We start from the raw sequence: 20,323 nt of genomic DNA on the forward strand, positions 1-20,323 counted from the left end.
GTATCACAAGCAAAATTAAATGACAGGGAGATACATTCACCTAAGGACCTCATCATTCTCTTAACAACTGGAGTCAGGACTTCCAATCACAGTCAGTTTTAAGCTGATCGGACTCGCTTTGCAGAGTGAGATAGATGGCATATATAAGTTTAATAATACAGAGTACAGTGGTACCTCTACCTACAAATGCCTCCACTTACGAACTTTTCTAGACAAGAACCGGATGTTTAAGATTTTTTTGCCTTTTCTCAAGAACCATTTCCCACTTACAAACCCCAGCCTCCGAAACTGTAACCAGAAAAGGCAGGGAGAAGCCTCCGTGGAGCCTCTCTAGGAATCTCCTGGGAGGAAACAGGGCCGGAAAAGGTGGGGAGAAGCCTCCGTGGGGCTTCTCTAGGAATCTCCTGGAGGAAACAGGGCTGTAAAAGGCAGGGAGAAGCCTCCGTGGGGCTTCTCTAGGAATCTCCTGGGAGGAAACAGGGCCGGAAAAGGTGGGGAGAAGCCTCCGTGGGGCCTCTCTAGGAATCTCCTGGAGGAAACAGGGCCGGAAAAGGTGGGGAGAAGCCTCCGTGGGGCCTCTCTAGGAATCTCCTGGGAGGAAACAGGGCCGGAAAAGGTGGGGAGAAGCCTCCGTGGGGCCTCTCTAGGAATCTCCTGGGAGGAAACAGGCCGGAAAAGGTGGGAGAAGCCTCCGTGGAGCCTCTCTAGGAATCTCCTGGAGGAAACAGGGCCGGAAAAGGTGGGGAGAAGCCTCCGTGGGGCCTCTCTAGGAATCTCCTGGGAGGAAACAGGGCCGGAAAAGGCAGGGAGAAGCCTCCGTGGGGCCTCTCTAGGAATCTCCTGGGAGGAAACAGGGCCTGAAAAGGTGGGGAGAAGCCTCCATGGGGCCTCTCTAGGAATCTCCTGGGAGGAAGCAGGGCCTGAAAAGGTGGGGAGAAGCCTCCATGGGGCCTCTCTAGGAATCTCCTGGGAGGAAGCAGGGCTGGAAAAGGCAGGGAGAAGCCTCTGTGAGGACTCTGTAGGAATCTCCTGGGAGGAAACAGGGCCTCCACTCTCCCTGTGGTTTCCCCAATCGCACACATTATTTGCTTCTACATTGATTCCTATGGGAAAAATCGCTTCTTCTTACAAACTTTTCTACTTAAGAACCTGGTCACGGAATGAATGTAGTGTGAAAGTAGAGGTACCATTGTATTTCAAAATATGGGACAAACTGTATAAGTGGTTAAATAAAAACAGGATAAATGAAACTAAGCACATCGCCTAGGGACGAGTTACGGGAAATATTCCGCTCAGAGTCCGTTTCGGAGTGAGAGGCATATAAATGCAATAAATAACATATAAATAAATAAAACAAATACACTGTGATAGGAAGATTTAACAGAGAATAAAAGAGCGAATAGATAGATAAGATAAGAACTAAGGTTGATCGAATTTATAAAAGCAAACTATATTAATTATAGTTTCAATTATTTAAAATTAAGAACTTCTATTGAGATTATAAAATCACAATACATCAAACATGTGAGACTGTACATAAATATATGACACGATATTATTATTATTATTATTATTATTATTATTATTATTATTATTATTTATTGGATTTGTATGCCGCCCCTCTCCGCAGACTCGGGGCAGCTAACAACAGCAATAAAACAGTATATAACAAAATCCAATACTAAAACCAGTTAAAAACCCATTATATAAAAACCAATCATACATACATACATACCATGCATAAAATTGTAAAGGCCTAGGGGGAAAGAGTATCTCAATTCCCCCATGCCTGGCGGCAGAGGTGGGTTTTAAGCAGCTTACGAAAGGCAAGGAGGGTGGGGGCAATTCTAATTTCTGGGGGGAGCTGGTTCCAGAGGGCCGGGGCCGCCACAGAGAAGGCTCTTCCTCTGGGTCCCACCAAGCGACATTGGTTGACGGGACCCAGAGAAGATCCACTCTGTGGGACCTAACTGGTCGCTGGGATTCATGCAGCAGATATGTATAACCACATGAGATATGGAAAAATATTAGTAAAAATAATATAGTGAAGACAGAATAAGGATATCTCTCTTGTTTTTTTTAAATGTGGTTCTTTTTCTTTTGATATGATTATATACCGGTATATGTATATTTGTAACGATACTGTAGTGATGACTGTATTTGTAATGATATTGTAGCGATACTAGGCATATTTGTTTTTTCTTTTAAATAATAAAATTTATTTCCTGGCTTGCACCACCACCCACATGCAATCCTGGGGAGGGGGGGAAATTACTTTTTTTTTTTTTACACAGTGGAAAAAAGTGTAATAAAGGTGAGACACCCAACACTAGATAAGATAAATCTGAAATAGAAACAAAAAATTCCAACTTTTGTGGGCGGGTGAGTAGGATGGTTTTAAAAATTCACAAGAATTGGGCCTGATTCATTCCTGGATGGCTGACGAGATCCTTGCAGGGGGGGAAACAGGTAAAAAAAAAATCTCTTAAGATCTTCGAGGGATAAATCACTTTTTCCTCACCCGTGGAGATAGGAAAGTGTTCGCGGAGGACCCTTTGGAGTCTCCCTCCGGCGGCCATCGCTCCGTCACCTTTGCCGTATTTGGGCATGTGGTAAAATGGCTTTCCTGTCGGTTGGAGAGATAAAATGGCTTTTATCGCTGGGTGGCTTTATCACCCACCGGCCTTATCTTGCGGTTGAAAATAGATCATTTTGACTGTAATGAAGCCTGCCCATCATGGTCATAACTCGGATGGTCACAGACTTGGCCTTTCACTCCGCCACTCAAAACAGAACACCCTACGGAACTAAACTTACAATCCTAGGCCTAGAAAGCCTAGAACTACGATGCCTTAAACATGATCTAAGTATTGCCCCCAAGATCGTGTGCTGCAATGTCCTGCCTGTCAACGGCTACTTCAGCTTCAACCACAACAACACAAGAGCACGCAACAGATTCAAGCTTAATATCAACCGCTCCAAACCTGGCTGTAAAAAATATGACTTTAGCAATCGAGTGGTTGAAGTGTGGAACTCATTACTGGACTCCATAGTGTCATCCCCTAACCCCCAACATTTTTCCCTTAGACTATCCACGATTGACCTCTCCAGGTTCCTAAGAGGTCAGTAAGGGGCGAGTATAAGTGTACTAGGGTGCCTTCCGTCCCTTGTCTAATTGCCCCTCCTATATTTTATATATATTTTCCCCCATTCATCTATCCTTTCCTCTACTCTTCATTGACGTATTCTGTTCTCATATCTTTTCTTCTATCCTTTCCCTGATATTTGCTACTACATGTTTTTATTCCCTTTAACTTTCAATTTGTATTTGTATCATTTGTTTCTTCCTTCCTTCCTTCCTTCCTTCCTTCCTTCCTTCCTTCCTTCCTTCGACTCAGTGTTCCATCCTTCCTTGGTGGGTCAAATGAGGACCCAGATTGTTGGGGGGCAAGAGGCATACTCTGTAAATTGCTTAGAGAGGGCTGTAAAAACACTGTGAAGCAGTATATAAGTCCAAATTATATTGCTATTCCTTCCTTCCTTCCTTCCTTCCTTCCTTCCTTCCTTCCTTCCTTCCTTCCTTCTTTCCTCCCTCCCTCCCTTCCTCCCTCCTTCCTCCCTCAGGTGCTGGAGCTTTGTGGCAATGAAGTGCAGAGTTTAAGGGACCTGTGCACATCACCCCCACCCACACTTCAACATCTGGGTCTCGGTCACAACTGTCAGCTCGGCTCCTCGGAGGAACAATACTTGGCCACTGTTTTCTGGTAAGCACAAAAAGAGTTGGTTGCAGGGAACATAGAGAGATTTCCCCCCTTTTAAAAGGGGACTGTTTCCCCCAAATCCAGTCCTCCTAGTCACCCTGAAGAAAGGAGGGCAGGGAGGGGGATTTGCATGGGATCATTGGTGATCAGTGCGGTCAGATGGTGGGGAAAGTAAGTAGAATGCTTGGCTGCATAGCTAGAGGTATCACAAGCAGGAAGAGGGAGATTGTGATCCCGCTGTATAGAGACCCCATTTGGAATACGTAATACTGTGTCCAGTTCTGGAGATCTCATCTAGAAAAAGAGATGGATCAAATGGAACGGGTCCAAAGACGGGCTACAAGAATGGTGGAAGGTCTCAAGCATAAAACGTATCAGGAAAGACTCAATGAACTCAATCTGTATAGTCTGGAGGACAGAAGGGAAAGGGGGGACATGATCGAAACATTTAAATAGGTTAAAGGGTTAAAAAAAAGGTTCAGGAGGGAAGTGTTTTTAATAGGAAAGTGAACGCAAGAACAAGGGGGCACCATCTGAGGTCAGTTGGGGGAAAGATCAGAAGCCACATGAGAAAATATTATTTTAATGAAAGTAGTAGATGCTTGGAACAAACTTCCAGCAGACGTGGTTGGTCAATCCACAGGAACTGAATTGGGATAAACATATATCCATCCTAAGATAAAATACAGGAAATGGTATAAGGGCAGACTAGATGGACCAGGAGGTCTTTTTCTGCCGTCATTCTCCTATGTTTCTTAACTATTAACCTCTTTTATTCTGGATGTTTTAATAGCAATGTGGTTTTATATTTGATCCTTTTGAGTGTGTGTGTGTGTGTGTGCCTTTTGTTCCGATTGTTGACCCGTCCGGCCCGAACAGTGCCTACCTATTGTTCTCCCCCCCAGGCCCAACCTTGTCTCCCTGGATTTGAGCTACAACAACTTTACCAACCTCCTGAGCCTCCTCTCCAAGCTTTGCACCTTGAAAAAACTCCGGATCCTCATCCTGCAGGGAAACCCCTTTGCCCTCCTGCCAGGTTACCGGGGTTTTACCATCGACAGCCTGCCCCACATGTCCGTCTTCGATGACGTCATCATCACCCCAGAGGAGAGGCATAATTTCCTCAACCTGTCCACCTTCCCAGGTGAGCCCACATCCCCCGGCCCCCAAAATCCCAGCCTGCCAAGTCCTGCTTGTGTAAATGTCCAGACGGGAACATCAAATTGGGATAACAGAATAAAAGAGCTGAAAGGGGCCTTGGAGGTCTTCTAGTCCAACCCCCTGCTTAGGCAGGAAACCTTACAACACGTCCTGTCTCTTCTTATAAACCTCTAGAATAGAATAGAATAGAATAGAATAGAATAGAATAATTTCTTGGCCAAGTGTGATTGGACACACAAGGAATTTGTCTTGGTGCAGATGCTCTCAGCGTACATAAAATAAAATATACATTTGTCAAGAATCATGTGGTACGACACTTAATGATTGTCATAGGGGTCAAATAAGCAATGAAGAAACAATCAATATTAATAAAAATCTTAGGGTACAAGCAACAAGTTACAGTTACACAGTCCTAAGTGGGAGGAAATGGGTGATAGGAAGGATGAGAAAAAACTAGTAGAAATAGAAGTACAGACTTAGTAAAAAGTTTGACAGTGTGGAGGGAATTATTTGTTTAGCAGAGTGATGGCGTTCGGGAAAAAATAGTTCTTGTGTCTAGTTGTCTTGATGTGCAGGGCTCTGTAGCGACGTTTTGAGGGTAGGAGTTGAAACAGTTTATGTCCAGGATGCGAGGGGTCAGTCAATATTTTCACCGCCATCTTTTTGACTTGTGCAGTATGCCGGTCCTCAATGGAAGGCAGATTGGCAGCCATTGTTTTTCCTGCAGTTCTGATTATCTAGTGTTGGAGCATCCATAACTCCTGGAGGCAAGTAGTTCCACTGGCAGGAAGTTCCTCCTTACTTCTCATCTAGTTTCCACCCGTGGCTTCCTGTCCTGCCTCCAGGGGCTTTGAAGAATAGGTGGACCCCCGCTTCTTTAAAAGACGGCTATCGTGTCCACTCCAGTCTCGCTCCACAGTTTGCTAAACAAATTCACCTTGTGATTCCTCGTCTGGAGCTTGGAGAAATCCAGCCGCCTTCTGTGTTTTTATTATTTGTTTGTTTGTTTGTTTGTTTGTTTATTTATTGGATTTGTTTTTCCAGAGGCTTTACAGAAGGACGTCCAGCTGATTGTCACCATGGGCAAAATGCGAGGGCTCCCCAACCCATTTCACCCAGAGGACCTGGAAACCCGACCCGACTCCCCAATCGTAACCTACAACTACTACGTGACGTATGAATTTGCCAAGGGAGAAAGAAAAGAGAAGGGAGACAGCAAGGTAAAAAAAAAAAGTCTTTGGAACGTTTAAAACCCATTATTTTTCAATCATAGTAGGGTGCACGATTAGGGCCAGACTATTTTACAGGACCGCCTCCTACCTCCCAACTTGGTGCAGCAAGTAAGAGCCCACAAAGTCGGCCTTCTCCGGGTCCTGTCCGCCAAACAGTGTCAGCTGGCGGGGCCTCGGGGAAGAGCCTTCTCTGTGGTGGCTCTGGCCCTTTGGAATCAACTCCCTCCAGAGGGCCTTACTATCTCCACCCTGCCGGTCTTCCGAAAAGCCGTTAAGACCTGGCTTTTTTGGCAGGCCAGGAATTAGGATTGGTTATAAGTACGCATGTTTTTTTAGGATATTATAGATTTGATTGCACCATTGATTTTATTGCTGTATTTTATATTGTTGCTGTATGTCTGACTATAAGAACAAAGACAACTAAGAAGAGCCCGGCTGAACGGGGCCAAAGCCCATCGAGTCCAGCATTCTGTGTCCCACAGTGTCCCACCAATTGTCCATGGGGATCTTGAGCAGAAAGAGAAGGCAAGACCCTCCCTTTCCCTTGACCCCCAACCAATGAGATCCAGAGGACCCTGCCTGCCTCAACCAACACAGAGCCATCCCTTTCAATCACCACCTATGATACAATTGGCATCCCTGAATTTGTCTCATCCTGCCTTGAAGCTCTCCAGGCTGACAGCTGTCACGACCTCTTCTGGAAGGGAATCCCATCAACCAAGGACCCTCTGGGGGAAGAAATATTTCCCTTTATTTGTCCTCACTTTCCTACCTGTGAGCTTTAGGGAGGGGCCCCTCTACCTAGTATTGTGTGATAGAGAAAATAATTTTTCTCTCTCCACCTTTTCTATCCCATGCAGGATTTTATACACTTCGATCAAGTCCCCCCTTCAATGCCGTCTTTCAAGGCTTAAAAGACCAAGGTGTTGCAACCTGGTTTCATTATTCACAACTGTTAGCCGCTCTGAGTCCCTTTCGGAGTGAACTACATATAAATATAAAAATAATAAATAAATAAATAAATAAAAACAGATCAAGTCGCCCCTGAGTCGCTGTGAGAAGGGCGGCCTAGAAATCTATTATTATTATTATTATAATTATTATTATTATTATTATTATTATTTATTAGATTTGTATGCTGCTCCTCTCCCTAGACTCGGGGCGGCTTTCAGCAATGACAAAAACAATATATAATAACAAATCTAATAGTTGGAATCTAAAATAACAATAATACATTTTAAAAAGTCTAAAAAACAAGAAACCCCAATATATAAAAACATACATACAGTCATCATGCACGCTAATTAATAAAATGAATCAATCAATCAACCAGGGATGCACTCATTCACTGAAGCCTTTGAGGGCACCACAGGTGTGTTTCTGCTCCAGCGCAGGGTGACCTTGGTTGGAGGGGATGCAGTGGTCTCGCCCTTAATGCCGGTGGACGGAAAGACAAGTGAACCTGGATCTTCTCAGTCTGAGCTGGAAGGTGCGTAGTACGATTACACACAGCAGGTAGGAAAGAAAGATTTTCTGCAGCACGAATCCCAGCGACCGGTCAGGTCCCACAGAGTTGGCCTTCTCCAGGTCCTGTCAACTAGGCAACCTCCAGAACCGCCTGCTACCGCACGAATCCCAGCGGCCGATAAGGTCCCACAGAGTTGGCCTTCTCCGGGTCCCATCGACCAAACAATGTTGTTTGGCGGGCCCCAGGGGAAGAGCCTTCTCTGTGGCGGCCCCGGCCCTCTGGAATCAACTCCCCCCGGAGATTAGAATGGCCCCCACCCTCCTTGTCTTTCGCAAGTTACTCAAGACCCACCTATATCGACAGGTGTGGGGGAACTAAGACATCTCCCCCAGGCTTATTTTATTTCACATTTGGTGTGTATGTGCTGTATGGTTTTTAATTGTTGGGGGTTTTATATATTTTATTATTAGATTTGTCCCATTGTTGTACTGTTTTTTTATTGCTGTTGTGAGCTGCCCGAGTCTTCGGAGAGGGGCAGCATACAAATCTAATAAATAATAATAATAATAATAATAATTGTTCTGTCTGGGTTCCCCCAGACCTCAACACCAACTGGAAAAAACAGCCAGACACTCTGGTAAAAGCAAAAGTACTTTATAGCTGGAAAAAATAAACACAGAGGAAAACCTGTTCTTCCCAACAGACAGGATATAATACTTTACAGCAGAGTCCTGATGTCCAGACAATACAGCAAGCTTCTTGCTGGCACACCCACCCCAAGGTTTCAGTAGTCAAAGGCACAAACCAGGATTCCAAGACGCCAAAGTTCACAGCCAGGTCCCAAGACTCTCAAAGATAAAACTCCACAAGCCAGGAAGGGTGGGTCTGCCTTTTAGCCTTTCCAAAGAGCACCACACCCAAACCCAGCTGTTGCCTCTTTAATGCTGAAAGTACCTAGCCAATTGGTCCCTTCTCTGAGTAGCTCTTCTCTGTCGCAGATCAATTATGGCTTGTGCATTTTCCTCTAAGGAATCCAGGCTGCTTGCTGGGGAGAGCTCCCCCTGGTGGGACTCTGGCTGTCCTCCCTCTTCTTCAGCCTGGGATTCCTCCTCCTCGTCTGCCTGCACCTCCTGTTCCTCATCCTCCCCCTCTGAGCTGGAAACCGACAGAAGATCAGCCGTTCCCTGAGGGGCCTCAGACGGAACCACAACAAATAATAATAATAATAATAATAATAATAATAATAATAGGCAATGTTGCTTGGCGGGGTCTAGGGGAAGAGCCTTCTCTGTGGGGGCCCCGGCCCTCTGGAATCAGCTCCCCCCTAATTAACTATTAAAAAATGCTCAAACTCAACAGAAATTGTGCTCCAAATTGTTCCCCAGGGTAATAGGTGATCCTGACCTTTGCAGAGAGGGAAAAAAAATCCAATTTTTAAACCTGTACATTGAGGATTTCTGGGTAATTGAAAAATCTGGACAATGAGGATGAGGGGGATGAATCCCTGGTTTGCGTCTTCCACTTTCTTCTACCAAAACACCTCTGCAATTTATTTATTTATTGGATTTGTATGCTGCCCTTCTCCGTAGACTCGGGGCGGCGAACAACAGTGATAAAAAACAGCATGTAACAATCCAATACTAAAACAACTAAAAAACCCTTATTTATAAAACCAAACATACATACAAACATACCATGCGTAAATTGTAAGGGCCTAGGGGGAAAGAATATCTCAGTTCCCCCATGCCTGATGGCAGAGGTGGGTTTTAAGGAGCTTACAAAAAGCAAGGAGGGTGGGGGAAAATCTAATCTCTGGGGGGAGTTGGTTCCAGAGGGTCGGGGCCGCCACAGAGAAGGCTCTTCCCCTGGTGGATGGAATGGAAATTCAGTAAACGTTGTTGGTTAAATAGCAGTTCCCCCCCCCTTTCTCACCCATTTAGCAAATACCCACTCCACCGCCAAGAAGAGCTGGACCGAGACCATTGACTGCGACTACCGAAAAGAGCATCTCACGGACGACCTGGTGGCGCTCAAGGCTTATCTTCTGGCCGGAACTACCGTGTCGGTTGTTGAGGAAAAGGTGTAGTCCTCTTTGCTATGCTTTGGTTTGGAAAAAAACCCTCTTGTTAGACTGGTGTGAGTGTGTGTTTTCTTAAAGTGTATCATGCCACCAACAGCTCAATCCTCTGTTTCTTTAAACTTGGATATTCCCAAGTTTTGGAGCATGTTTTTGTCCTTGTCTATGATAAAAGGCATTTTTTGTCTTCAATTGCAAGCCTTCCTTCCTTCCTTCCTTCCTTCCTTCCTTCCTTCCTTCCTCTCTCCCTTCTTTTCCTTTCCTTTTTCCCTTCCCTTCCTTCTGCCTCTCCTTCCTTCCTCTCTCCCTTTCCTTCTTCTCTTCCTTCTGCCTCTCCTTCCTTCCTTCCCTTTACTTCTGCCTCTGTCTCCTTCCTTCCTTCCTTCCCTCCCTTTCCTTCTTCCCTTCCTTCTGCCTCTGTCTCCTTCCTTCCCTCCCTCCTTCCTTCCTTTCCTCTTCCTTCCTTCCTTTCGTTCCTCCCTTCCTTCCTTCCGTTTTCTCCCCCTCCCTCCACTCCCTTTCCTTCCCTCTTTTTATCTTCCTTTCCTTTTCCCTTTCCTCCCTTCCTCCTTTTCCTGTCCTCTCAAACTCTTCCCTTTCTTCCAGAGCAACGAAACACTCCTTTTCTAGGTTGTCTCCTGGCCCGTGGTCCCCACTCCTGACGAAAAAACAGGGAAGAAAGGAAAAGGGAAAGGAAAGGAGAAAGAGAAGGAGAAAGGGAAGGAGAAAGACAAAGGGAAGGACAAAGGGAAGGAGAAAGACACTGGAAAGGTAAGGCTGTGAAAAGCAGAACATTGGCGGATAGAATGAGAAGAACAGCCAGATCCACGTGGCCTCATCCACGGTGTGTTTCTATCTCGCAGTCAAATCTCCTTTTGTGTCCAACTAGGGTGGGAGCAAAAAGAAAAGAAAATCCACCTCCCCCGAGCTCCGAAGTGACCCCCCCATTGTGAAGGTCTTGGGCTCCTCTCACGTCAGCTTAGAAACACTGCTGGCAGGGGCCTCGTTGCTGGAGACCGTCTGCGATTTCGGGGTGCAGATAAGCGAGCGGAACGCCACCCCGCCCTCGCCCAAAGACAAGGTACCCGCGGAGGTCGAACTTGCCCGTTCAAAATCCTGCGTGGAAACATATTTCTTTCATCCGTTGGTGCAGGGGCTCAGGGCAGCGAGTGGGGGCTGAGCTACGTTAAATAAAAATGAAAAGAAAAACCAATATTAAATGAACAGAAAGGCGATGATCAAATAAAAATGGAAAAAAATGAAACGGTATGGAAGAAATATGAAAACAATATTAAAAATAACACCATGTTTTTGCCGTTCAGTGAAACTTCTCCTTTGCAGGAGGGTAAGAAGGGGGCCAAAAAAGACGGCAAAGCCAAACCAGGGGCTGAGAGCGCAACCTCCAAAAGGACCCCCCCACCTCCAACCCCATCACCTGTCAAAGGTAAGCGAGGAAGCTCAGCCTCTGGACTATGGGCAGCTGTGGGCGTATTTTAACAATCTGAATGACACAAACTCTCATCAGGTTCTTTGGACTGTAGACCGAGACTCTCACTCAAGACTGAAACATTAAGTGAATTCAAAAACTAGTTACAGTGGTATGAAATTAAGAACTTAATTCATTCCGTGACCAGGTTCTTAAGTAGAAAAATTTGTAAGAAGAAGCCATTTTCCCCATAGGAATCAATGTAAAAGCAAATAATGCATGCGATTGGGGAAACCACAGGGAGGGTGGAGGCCCTGCTTCCTCCCAGGAGATTCCTAGAGAGGCCCCACGGAGACTTCTCCATGCCTTTTCCGGCCCCGTTTCCTCCCAGGAGATTCCTTGAGAGGCCCCATGGAGGCTTCTCCCCTCCTTTTCCGGCCCTGTTTCCTCCCAGGAGATTCCTTGAGAGGCCCCACGGAGGCTTCTCCCCACCTTTTCCGGCCCTGTTTCCTCCCAGGAGATTCCTAGAGAGGCCCCACGGAGACTTCTCCCTGCCTTTTCCGGTTACAGTTTCGGAGGCTCGGGTTTGTAAGAGGAAAATTATTCTTGAGAAGAGGCAAAAAAAATCTTGACCGCCCGGTTCTTATCTAGAAAAGTTCATAAGTAGAGGCTTTCGTAGGTAGAGGTACCACTGTAGTTTCATTTTTGTATTTTTCAAGACCTATCCTTTCCTTTTGAGCCCATAATGGTGTACAAGATCTCACCGGCAAGTTTTTGCTGCCATCCTCTGGACTAGAAACTTTAAAAAAAGGGGAATGATTGGTAAAAAATGCCCTGAGCAACGTTGCCTGAGCGGAGTCCTTAGGCTTAGACCTACCTCCAGGTGCTAAGATTCTGCTGACCCAGCACTTCTGAACCTTGGCGGCTTGAAGTGGGTTGGATTCCCAATTCCCAGCCCTCTGGGTGGCCGAGGAATTCTGGGAGTTGGAAGTCCAACTCATCTTCAAACGGCCGAGATTCAAAGTTGCCTTTGACTTTGGTTTTCCACTTTTGAGAGAACCTCAGCCTGCCTGAGAGCTGCTTGGAGGATCCCTTGAATGGATCCACACGCTTTCGTACGCGAGAAAGTTCACACGCGACAGTCAGGTTCCGAGAGGTTCCAAGGGTGATTGATTTCACTCTACATGGGGCTACCCTTGAAGACTGTTCAGAGACTGCAGATCGTCCAGAATACAGCCGCGGGAGCTGCCATGGGTGTCCCCTCGGTACACCCATTTAACACCAACTCTGTGTGCTGCATTCCCTGCCTATTAGCCTCCGGTGTTGGCTTTTACCTATAAAGCCCTATGTGGCTTAGGATCCGACTATCTACGGTGTTCTGTCGGGCTCTCTGGTAGACTCCTCCCAAAAATGCACAGGTACAAATTTCAGACACACACACATTTGAAAATTCAAAACAATGTTCTTTATAATGAAAATTCAGTTAAACTAAGCCCTCTTTTGGTATAGCAAAGAGCACTGGTCTCCAAACAAACTGGTCATTTGTACAAGTCCCTTATCAGTTCTGAGATACTTAGCTTGCAGCTGTGAGGCAATTCACAGTCCTTCTTCTTTCACAAAGTGAAACACACTTTGCCCTGGTTTAGTTTCAAAGCGGGGAAAAATAAGCACACAAAAGGTCAAAGTCAGCAAAGCAGTCACGAAACACAAGGATCAGATAATCCTCCACAATGGCCAAACCCACAGGCTGCTCTTTATAGCAGCCTCCCTAATGACCACAGCCCCACCCAACCACAGGTGGCCTCATTTTCTTTGATAATAATCTCTCAGTTGTTGCTGCCTGTGCATCGCTCTCCGCATGCGTGGCTGTATCATTAACTCTTGTTCTGAATCCAAGGAGGAGCTAGAGAATTGATCTCCTTCTGAGCTCTCTGCCCCACTCTCCTCCTCCCTGTCACTCATGTCTTCTTGGTCAGAGGAGCCTTCATCAGCAGATTCCACTGGGGGCAAAACAGGCCTGCAGCATGTGGATGTCTCCCCCACATCCACAGTCCTTGGGGCAGGAGCAGGGCCAGAGCTAACCACAACATACGGGACAGTCTCCTGCCACAAACCCTATTTTTTGGAGTGTAAGACGCACCCCACCTCCCAATGTCCAGCCGTGAATCTGTGATGGCTGAATTGTAGTTTGAGTGGCATGCACGTGTGTTGATAGGATTGCTTGCTTTGTGGGGTTTTATAATGGGTTTTTAATTATTTTAATATTTAATGTTTGACTTATTGTAGTGTATTCTTTATATTGTATGCTGTCCTGAGTCCCATTGGGATTGGGCGACCTGGAAGACAATTTTAAACCAACAAACAAATATTTCTGGGTTCCCCCCCCCCTCTGCAGGGAAGGGGCGGAAGAAGGATTCTTCAGAGGGGACCGATCCACAACTCAGCCAGCCCCAGCCATTGACCGTGGAGTTTCGAATGCAGCACATCAAATGGGACATGACCCCCTCCTTCTTAAACATGCTGGAAGCCGCGGAATAGCTTCGAAGGGTTTGGCCTTTTAAGAGACTGGGAGGCTCCGGGCCCACATTACGATGCTGGCCCTTCCTTGAGTGTGACGGTGGTCCTTTGTCGCTTTACTCCAATGGAGGTGATGTGGTCAGGTCATGGCCAGGTTTCTTTTGCGCCTCCTTTGGACCAGAGCTTCTGTCGGCTGGGGAATGCTGGGAATCGAACTCCACCCGCCTTACCGCTGGCGAAGTTGGGAAACGGCCCATGAGAGCAAACCTAGAAGTGAACAGACTTTTTCTGCCGCTCAACAGAAGCAACTTAAATTCGGTTTAAGAGTCCGAATTTAATTAAGTGTTAAATCCGAATATAATGTGACTGCATAAATGTATGCAGGAGCTCAGACCACAAGCAGATGTAATGCACCTGTTTTAGCTCAACTTAAACTCGGGTAAAGAGGTTCCAAAACCTGGCTTCAGCAGGAAAGTCAATAAAATAATGAAAGAGATGCATCCTATCTCCAAATGTTGTCCACTTCACAACAGCTCCCGGTTTGAGTTCGGAATGCGGCTGCTTTAAAGAGGGAGTTTGTCCTAAGTGACCCCCTTTGGCCACAAGATAAGCCTGGTCTTCAATCATCATCATCATCATTATTATTATTATTTTATGTCAATACAACACAGCAAATTCAATTCAATTCAATTCAATTTATTAGATTTGTATGCCGCCCCTCTACGAAGACTCACTATGTTGGATTTTGTATTATTATTATTATTATTATTATTATTATTATTAATAATAATAATAATAACAACACCAACAATAATTAGATTTGCATGCCGCCCTTCTCCGAAGACTTGTAATAATAATAACAATAATAATAACACCAACAATAATAAGATTTGCATGCCGCCCTTCTCCGAAGACTTGTAACACAATCATAATGTAATCGTAACGACGGGTGTGTTTTCCACAGCACTGTTACCACAAAGGAGTCGAATTCTGTTCCTTGGATTTTTTTATTTTAAAAATTCGGGGAGAATGATCCCGAATACATCACTAGAAAAAAAACAACACAAAAAATGACACACAGGCTCCAAAACGGTTAAAATCTTCCACAACAATTTTTTTCTGAAATTTCAGGTAGAGCGTTTGTCCTTCACAACACCAGCGCTTTTTGCTTTTTTTTCTTTAAGGAGGAAAAAAAAAGGCAACCCAAGACGCAGCCCTTAGGGATCACAACCCGCGACGATCTCTATAGATTCTGGAGGCGGATGGATCGTCTCAAACCAACCCTTGAAAGTACCGGAAAAAAACGCCCCTTCGTAGATGATGTCACGTATTGCATAGCTGTGAACTTAAACAGGCAGGCAACAGAACGGCCACAGCTCCAAGCCGAGGGCCAACCAGGGTAGGGAAGCCAGAGAGCGGCCCCTATTCCCCCCCCTTCTTCGTGGAGGTCCTTCCCGCCAGGCAGGATGGGGTCCATGCCAGCAGCCCTCAATCTTCGCGAAGGTAGGCTTCCTCTGTCTCTTCGCTGACGGCATGACGGCCGGGCGCGGGCAACGGTTCCTCTTCCTTCAGCTTTAGCAGCTCCTCTGTCTGAGCCTCGGCCAGCTTGGTTTCGGCCTTCTGGGACAGCTGCCGGGTTTCGTGGACCTGGGTCTTCACTAGCTGGATGTGGTTGTGGGTCGACACGGAGGCTTGGTCCGCCCCTGGAAAGAATTTAAGGTTAGAGACATAGAAGATTGACGGCAGAGAAAGACCACCTGTTCCATCTAGTCTGCGCTTTTACTATTTCCTGTATTTTACCTTAGGATGGATCTATGCTTATCCCAGGCATTGACCAACTACATCTGCTGGAAGTTTGTTCCAAGGATCTACTACTCTTTCAGTGAAATAATATTTTCTCACGTTGCTTCTGATCTTTCCCCCAACTAACCTCAGATTGTGCCCCCTTGTTCTTGGGTTCACTTTCCTATTAAAAACACTTCCCTCCAGAACCTTATTTAACCCTTTCACGTATTTAAATGCTTCAATCATGTCCCCCCTTTTCCTTCTGTCCTCCGGACTAGACAGATGGAGGTCATGAAGTCTTTCCTGATGAAGTTTTTTGCTCGAGACCTTCCACCGTTTTTGTCGCACGAGTTTGGACCCATTCAATTTGATCCATCTCTTTTTGTAGGTGAGGTCTCAAGAACTGGACACAGTATTATTCCAAATGGGGTCTCACCAGCGCTCTATACAGCGGGATCACCATCTCCCTCTTCCTGCTTGTGATACCTCTAGGTATGCAGCCAAGCATTCTACTCGCCTTCCCTACCGCCTCACCACACTGTTCACCCAGAAGATTGGAATCCAGCCATGGTAGTTTTACTAAAGCTAACAGGATTAGGATTAATATCCCCCACTGGTTTTAAGTGGACTCACATCTCTACCTCTGGATTTAATCCACAATATGTATACCTCTCCTGGTGGTAAATCTAGATGATGATGATGATGATGATTATTATTATTATTATTATTAATTCGATTTGTATGCCGCCCCTCTACGGAGACTCGGATTGGTCTTGTAGCCCTCAATTGTCCATTAGGGGTTTGTTGGTCGCACATTTTAAAGCTCATCCTCAAGACCACCAGGTCAATTGGGGCTCCTAATGTGCTTTTAGGAGTTAGTGAAATATTCAAGGTGAATTCTGAATGTTTCAAGCGATTTAAGTAGCTTCAGTGCAGTTCCACCCTTTTGGAGACTGTTCAGTGAACTATAACATTTCTTTGCTAAAACAGGTGGAAAAATGAAAAATTCCGCCAACGGTTTGAAAGGGGGGTGGGGGTGTTGAGATTTAAGAGGCCTGGACATAGCTCACCTGACTGATATGCTGCTTCTGCAGCCATCTCTGAAAGCCGCAGGGCGGTCATCCACCTGGACTCTAATTTGAGATATTCCTGCTGTTTCGACGTCATCTGAACAAAGCCAGGATTAAAACAATTAAATCTGGCACACCCTTTTGCACAACTTCCATGTCATTCCCATCTGAGGTTCCTTAATTAGGGTCACTGATCTGCCATTCTTCAGGGGAAGGGCGAGATCTGGTTCTTGGTCCTTTACAAATGTATTATCTTTTCCGTGTATCGCATATTCTGCATTGCATTCTCTTATAACCTTTAAATGTGCACTTTAAAAGCACACTGAGAGCATATGCACCTGTTGTGGTTGGTTCATAACAAGACAAATTCCTTGTATGTCCAATCACACTTGGCCAACAAAGAATAAATCTATATCTATCTATCTATCTATCTATCTATCTATCTATCTATCTATCTATCTATCTATCTATCTATCTTATCCTATCTATCTTATCCTATCTATCTATCTATCTACCTATCTATCAATCATATATCTATCTATCTATCTATCTATCTATCTATCTATCTATCTATCATCTATCTAATCATATCTTTCTCTCTCTCTCTTCCTTTTATCTAAACTGATTTAGAACTGCTTTTGCAATTTGCAAAAAACTTCCAATTTTGCAAATACTGTATGCTTTTGCCCTGATTTCACCTCGCTCCAATACAAATTTCCTTTTTGAAATAACAGGTTTCAAAAGTCTTTACTTTCTTGGAAAAGGGGAGAGGCCGAGCCTTGTGGTCACCCACTAGATATTACCAAAGATTTGACCCTCTGGGGTACATACTCAACCCTGTTAAGATGCTGGAGCCCCCCTGGGTCCCCGAAGGACAAAAAGCACCAGATTATTTTGCTCACCTCCACTCGGGCGCCGATGATTACTTGCCAAACTGCATCCTCTTCTTTGGAATTCATTTTGCCCAGAAGATGCGTATATTTCTGGTACAGAGACACCAGTGTGTAAACTGCCTGTAAATAAACCCAGCCTGTTATGGTTGTACTTGTCTAGAGTTTGACTTGTTACTTGGTAATTGTAGGCCACTTTTTGGAACCAAACGTTCTTTCCTAGAGTGGCTTAACATACAGTGGTACCTGCAAACCACCAGACGGGGCGTCCTGAAGGCAGGGTCTTACCGTTGTATATTCCGTTAGGGCATCAATTAACGCGTACGTGGTTTGAGAAAGGAGTGTCCCGGTGCTGTCGGTTACTAAAGAGACTGCTCTTCGGATCAAGGCTTCGTTGCTTAGAGAACCTGGATTGTATTTCTGAAAGACAAACATGTGCCATTCAAAAGCAGAATGACTTTTCAAAACTGGCAGAAAAGGAAATAATGTGTTGCTGTCATTAAAAAGGAAAAATAAAAAACCATAGGAACTGTTATATAACTGGAAACTTGTGTCCCTACAAGTCAACTGTAAACACAAGAACCCCAGGAATCAAAAGTTTTGCTGGAAAATTATAGAGAGCAACCGTTAGCAAAAGAAATTGCAATAAATCTGGGGGGTCCTTATTGCTTTTTAGCCTCTTGGCTAAGATTAAATGCATAATTTCAGGAAAACTATTGCAAACAACTTGGCTGTTGCTGAAACCGACTTCTACTGGGCTCTATGTAGCTTTCCCTCGGAAAAGAAAGCAATTTCTCAGCAAATAACTAGCAATATTGTTTTTAAAGTTCCATTCTAGCAGAATGCGTGCGTGTGTGTGTGAGAGAGAGAATAACCTTTTCAGTCTGAACACCTGCAAAAGCTGTCAAGAATTGGAAAAAGGAAGAGAATAACAAACACTTAGAGTATCATGGTAGATTTACCTAAAGAAGGCAGCAAAACTAAACCTAAGGAGAAGCTCATGTTCTGGCATTAGAATGAAAGGGAAGCTACCTGTGCAATCGGAATAGCGGCCAAGGTCATTCCAAAGCCCAGAGTGGCCATTTTCTTCAACGGCGCCCTCAATCCAGGCACGCATTGCGCTCGCACACCGGAGGAGAGTGGAAAGCTCCGTCTAGAGAAAACGCGTCAAGGCAAATGAGCAGCGAGGAAAAAAATCTGAACAAGCTAACATCCCGAATCCAGCACATCGAATGCCTCCCGTAGCAATGTATAAGCTTATAAATTTGATTTAAATATGAAAGAAGGAAGGAAAGAAAGGAAGGAAAGCCAGGCTTATAAACTCATTTCAAGCGACACAACTGAGAAAGTGGGGCACCTCTCCACTGTTGAACCCAGAAAAAGAGGCAATGGCTGTCTTCAGCAACAGAGGCCTCTGAACTGACCATGAACCCATGAATGCCTCTGGGGTCTTCATCTAGCCCTGCAAGGGGGAGGGGGGTGTTTCTTACCCTTCCCCCCGGAAGAACCACATCAAACCCCCTTTTTGGGCAGGAAGAGATGAAATAATAATGATGATAATTTATTTATTCATTTGATTTCTAGGCCGCCCTTCTCCTGAGATTCAGGGTGACTTACAACAATGGAAATCCAAATTAAATAAAACAACACTATAAAACATCTCACAGACAGCCCACCTCATACAACTCTGTCCTATCTCCAACAGTCAGACAATAATAGGGGCTGGCACAAAGTAGCCCAAGGTCAACAGCCCCACGCCTGCTGGCATTGATGTGTTCTTAAGCTCTTCCAGGGCAGTTGATTCCAGAGGGCCGGGGCAACCACAGAGAAGGCCCTTCCCCTAGGGCCCACCAGCCGGCAGTCTGGCTGATGGGACCTGGAGAAGGCCGACCCTGTGGGCCCTAACCGGTCGATGGGATACATGTGGAAAGAGATGGTCCCCTAGGTAATCATTATTAATGATAATAATTGGCATATAAATCCAATCAAATAAAATAAATATTAATATAATAATAGTCATAGTAGTAGTACATAGTAGCAGAATAGTAATGATAAAAGTTCTAAAAGTGTTTGACGTGATACTGTGATACAAAATACAGCATATAAATCTCGTTTGCTTATTACTGTTTTTTTGTGAAAATAAATAATAAAAAAATAACAATAAAAATAATAATAGTGCATCCACAGGACCAACACCCCCCCCCCCCATTGGGAGGACACCAAGCCAGGAGGCCTCGCACAGCAACCCTCACAGCAAACCCACGCAAGACGCCGCTGCGGATGATGGGACCTGAGGTCCAAGGCGCCCCGCGACCCCCAACCCGAGGAGAGGCCGCTGGTCCGCCGGTGTCAGCAGCGCCCCAGGGAAGCCTGGAAAGGGCCCGGAGCTCCCGGGGAAGACCAGTCTCGGCCTCCCGGGGAACCCTCGGCCTTAGAGCTCGGAGACCCGGAGGGAAGGGACCGAAGCTGCGAGAAATACCCGATAAAGGCGCAGCAGCGCCACAGCCAACGGCTCCCCGCCGACGCCATCTTCTCTCCTTCTCAATGCCAACAAGTCGCGCAGGAAATGACGTCTTCTTCTAACGCCCAGTTAAACCACAAAGAGCGGATTGTCGGAGAGACAGTTTAGCCTTCCTGCTCTACGTGCCCACAATTACGTCATTCCGAGTTTCCTTTCCTGGCTGGCTCCTCCTATTTCTGACCACGCCCGCTTTATTGCGACGTCATCGTTTCTCCCTCCTCTGTTCCGCTCTAGGATGAGACGAGTTTCCTCCGACTTGCAATGGAAAGCAAAGGTCTCGCACCATAGAGTCAGCGAGATAGAGAGACCATATAGTAGTCACTTATTCTTTGCCGGAAACAGAAAAGGCTTTTTTTTTAAATGGAGGTTCGCGCAGGCGCCCTAAGGACGTGTGATTCATTGAAGAGCACGCGCG

The 20,323-nt window shown here is 45.5% G+C and overlaps 2 protein-coding genes across 3 annotated transcripts in view; one reads left to right on the forward strand and one right to left on the reverse strand.

Moving 5' to 3' along the window:
- Nucleotides 1-14,138, forward strand: part of LRRC43 (leucine rich repeat containing 43) — an 18,455-nt gene extending 4,317 nt beyond the window's left edge. Inside the window, exons 4-12 of one of the 2 annotated variants that reach the window (XR_011560032.1) lie at nucleotides 3,625-3,764; nucleotides 4,667-4,905; nucleotides 5,967-6,142; nucleotides 7,544-7,643; nucleotides 9,563-9,702; nucleotides 10,330-10,470; nucleotides 10,589-10,780; nucleotides 11,022-11,143; nucleotides 13,521-14,138. Coding sequence is in view for 1 of the 2 variants with exons in the window: in XM_070763245.1 (XP_070619346.1) it covers nucleotides 3,625-3,764; nucleotides 4,667-4,905; nucleotides 5,967-6,142; nucleotides 7,544-7,643; nucleotides 9,563-9,702; nucleotides 10,330-10,470; nucleotides 10,589-10,780; nucleotides 11,041-11,143; nucleotides 13,521-13,663 (1,374 nt within the window). In the remaining variant the exon portion in view is untranslated. The remainder of the gene's footprint in view (nucleotides 1-3,624; nucleotides 3,765-4,666; nucleotides 4,906-5,966; nucleotides 6,143-7,543; nucleotides 7,644-9,562; nucleotides 9,703-10,329; nucleotides 10,471-10,588; nucleotides 10,781-11,021; nucleotides 11,144-13,520) is intronic. The other variant, XM_070763245.1, reaches the window with a different exon arrangement.
- A 492-nt stretch (nucleotides 14,139-14,630) lies between these two features.
- DIABLO (diablo IAP-binding mitochondrial protein) lies at nucleotides 14,631-20,194 on the reverse strand. Its single transcript, XM_070763247.1, has 6 exons — nucleotides 19,867-20,194; nucleotides 18,420-18,540; nucleotides 17,676-17,807; nucleotides 17,400-17,510; nucleotides 16,498-16,594; nucleotides 14,631-15,345 (listed from the first exon to the last, which is right to left on the reverse strand). Exons 1-6 carry the CDS (start codon nucleotides 19,914-19,916, stop codon nucleotides 15,131-15,133), a joined length of 726 nt encoding a protein of 241 aa, XP_070619348.1. The 5' UTR covers nucleotides 19,917-20,194; the 3' UTR covers nucleotides 14,631-15,130.
- Nucleotides 20,195-20,323: the final 129 nt, after the last annotated feature.

Source organism: Erythrolamprus reginae, chromosome 10 (assembly GCF_031021105.1).
Source record: "Erythrolamprus reginae isolate rEryReg1 chromosome 10, rEryReg1.hap1, whole genome shotgun sequence".
Lineage (NCBI taxonomy): Eukaryota > Metazoa > Chordata > Lepidosauria > Squamata > Dipsadidae > Erythrolamprus > Erythrolamprus reginae.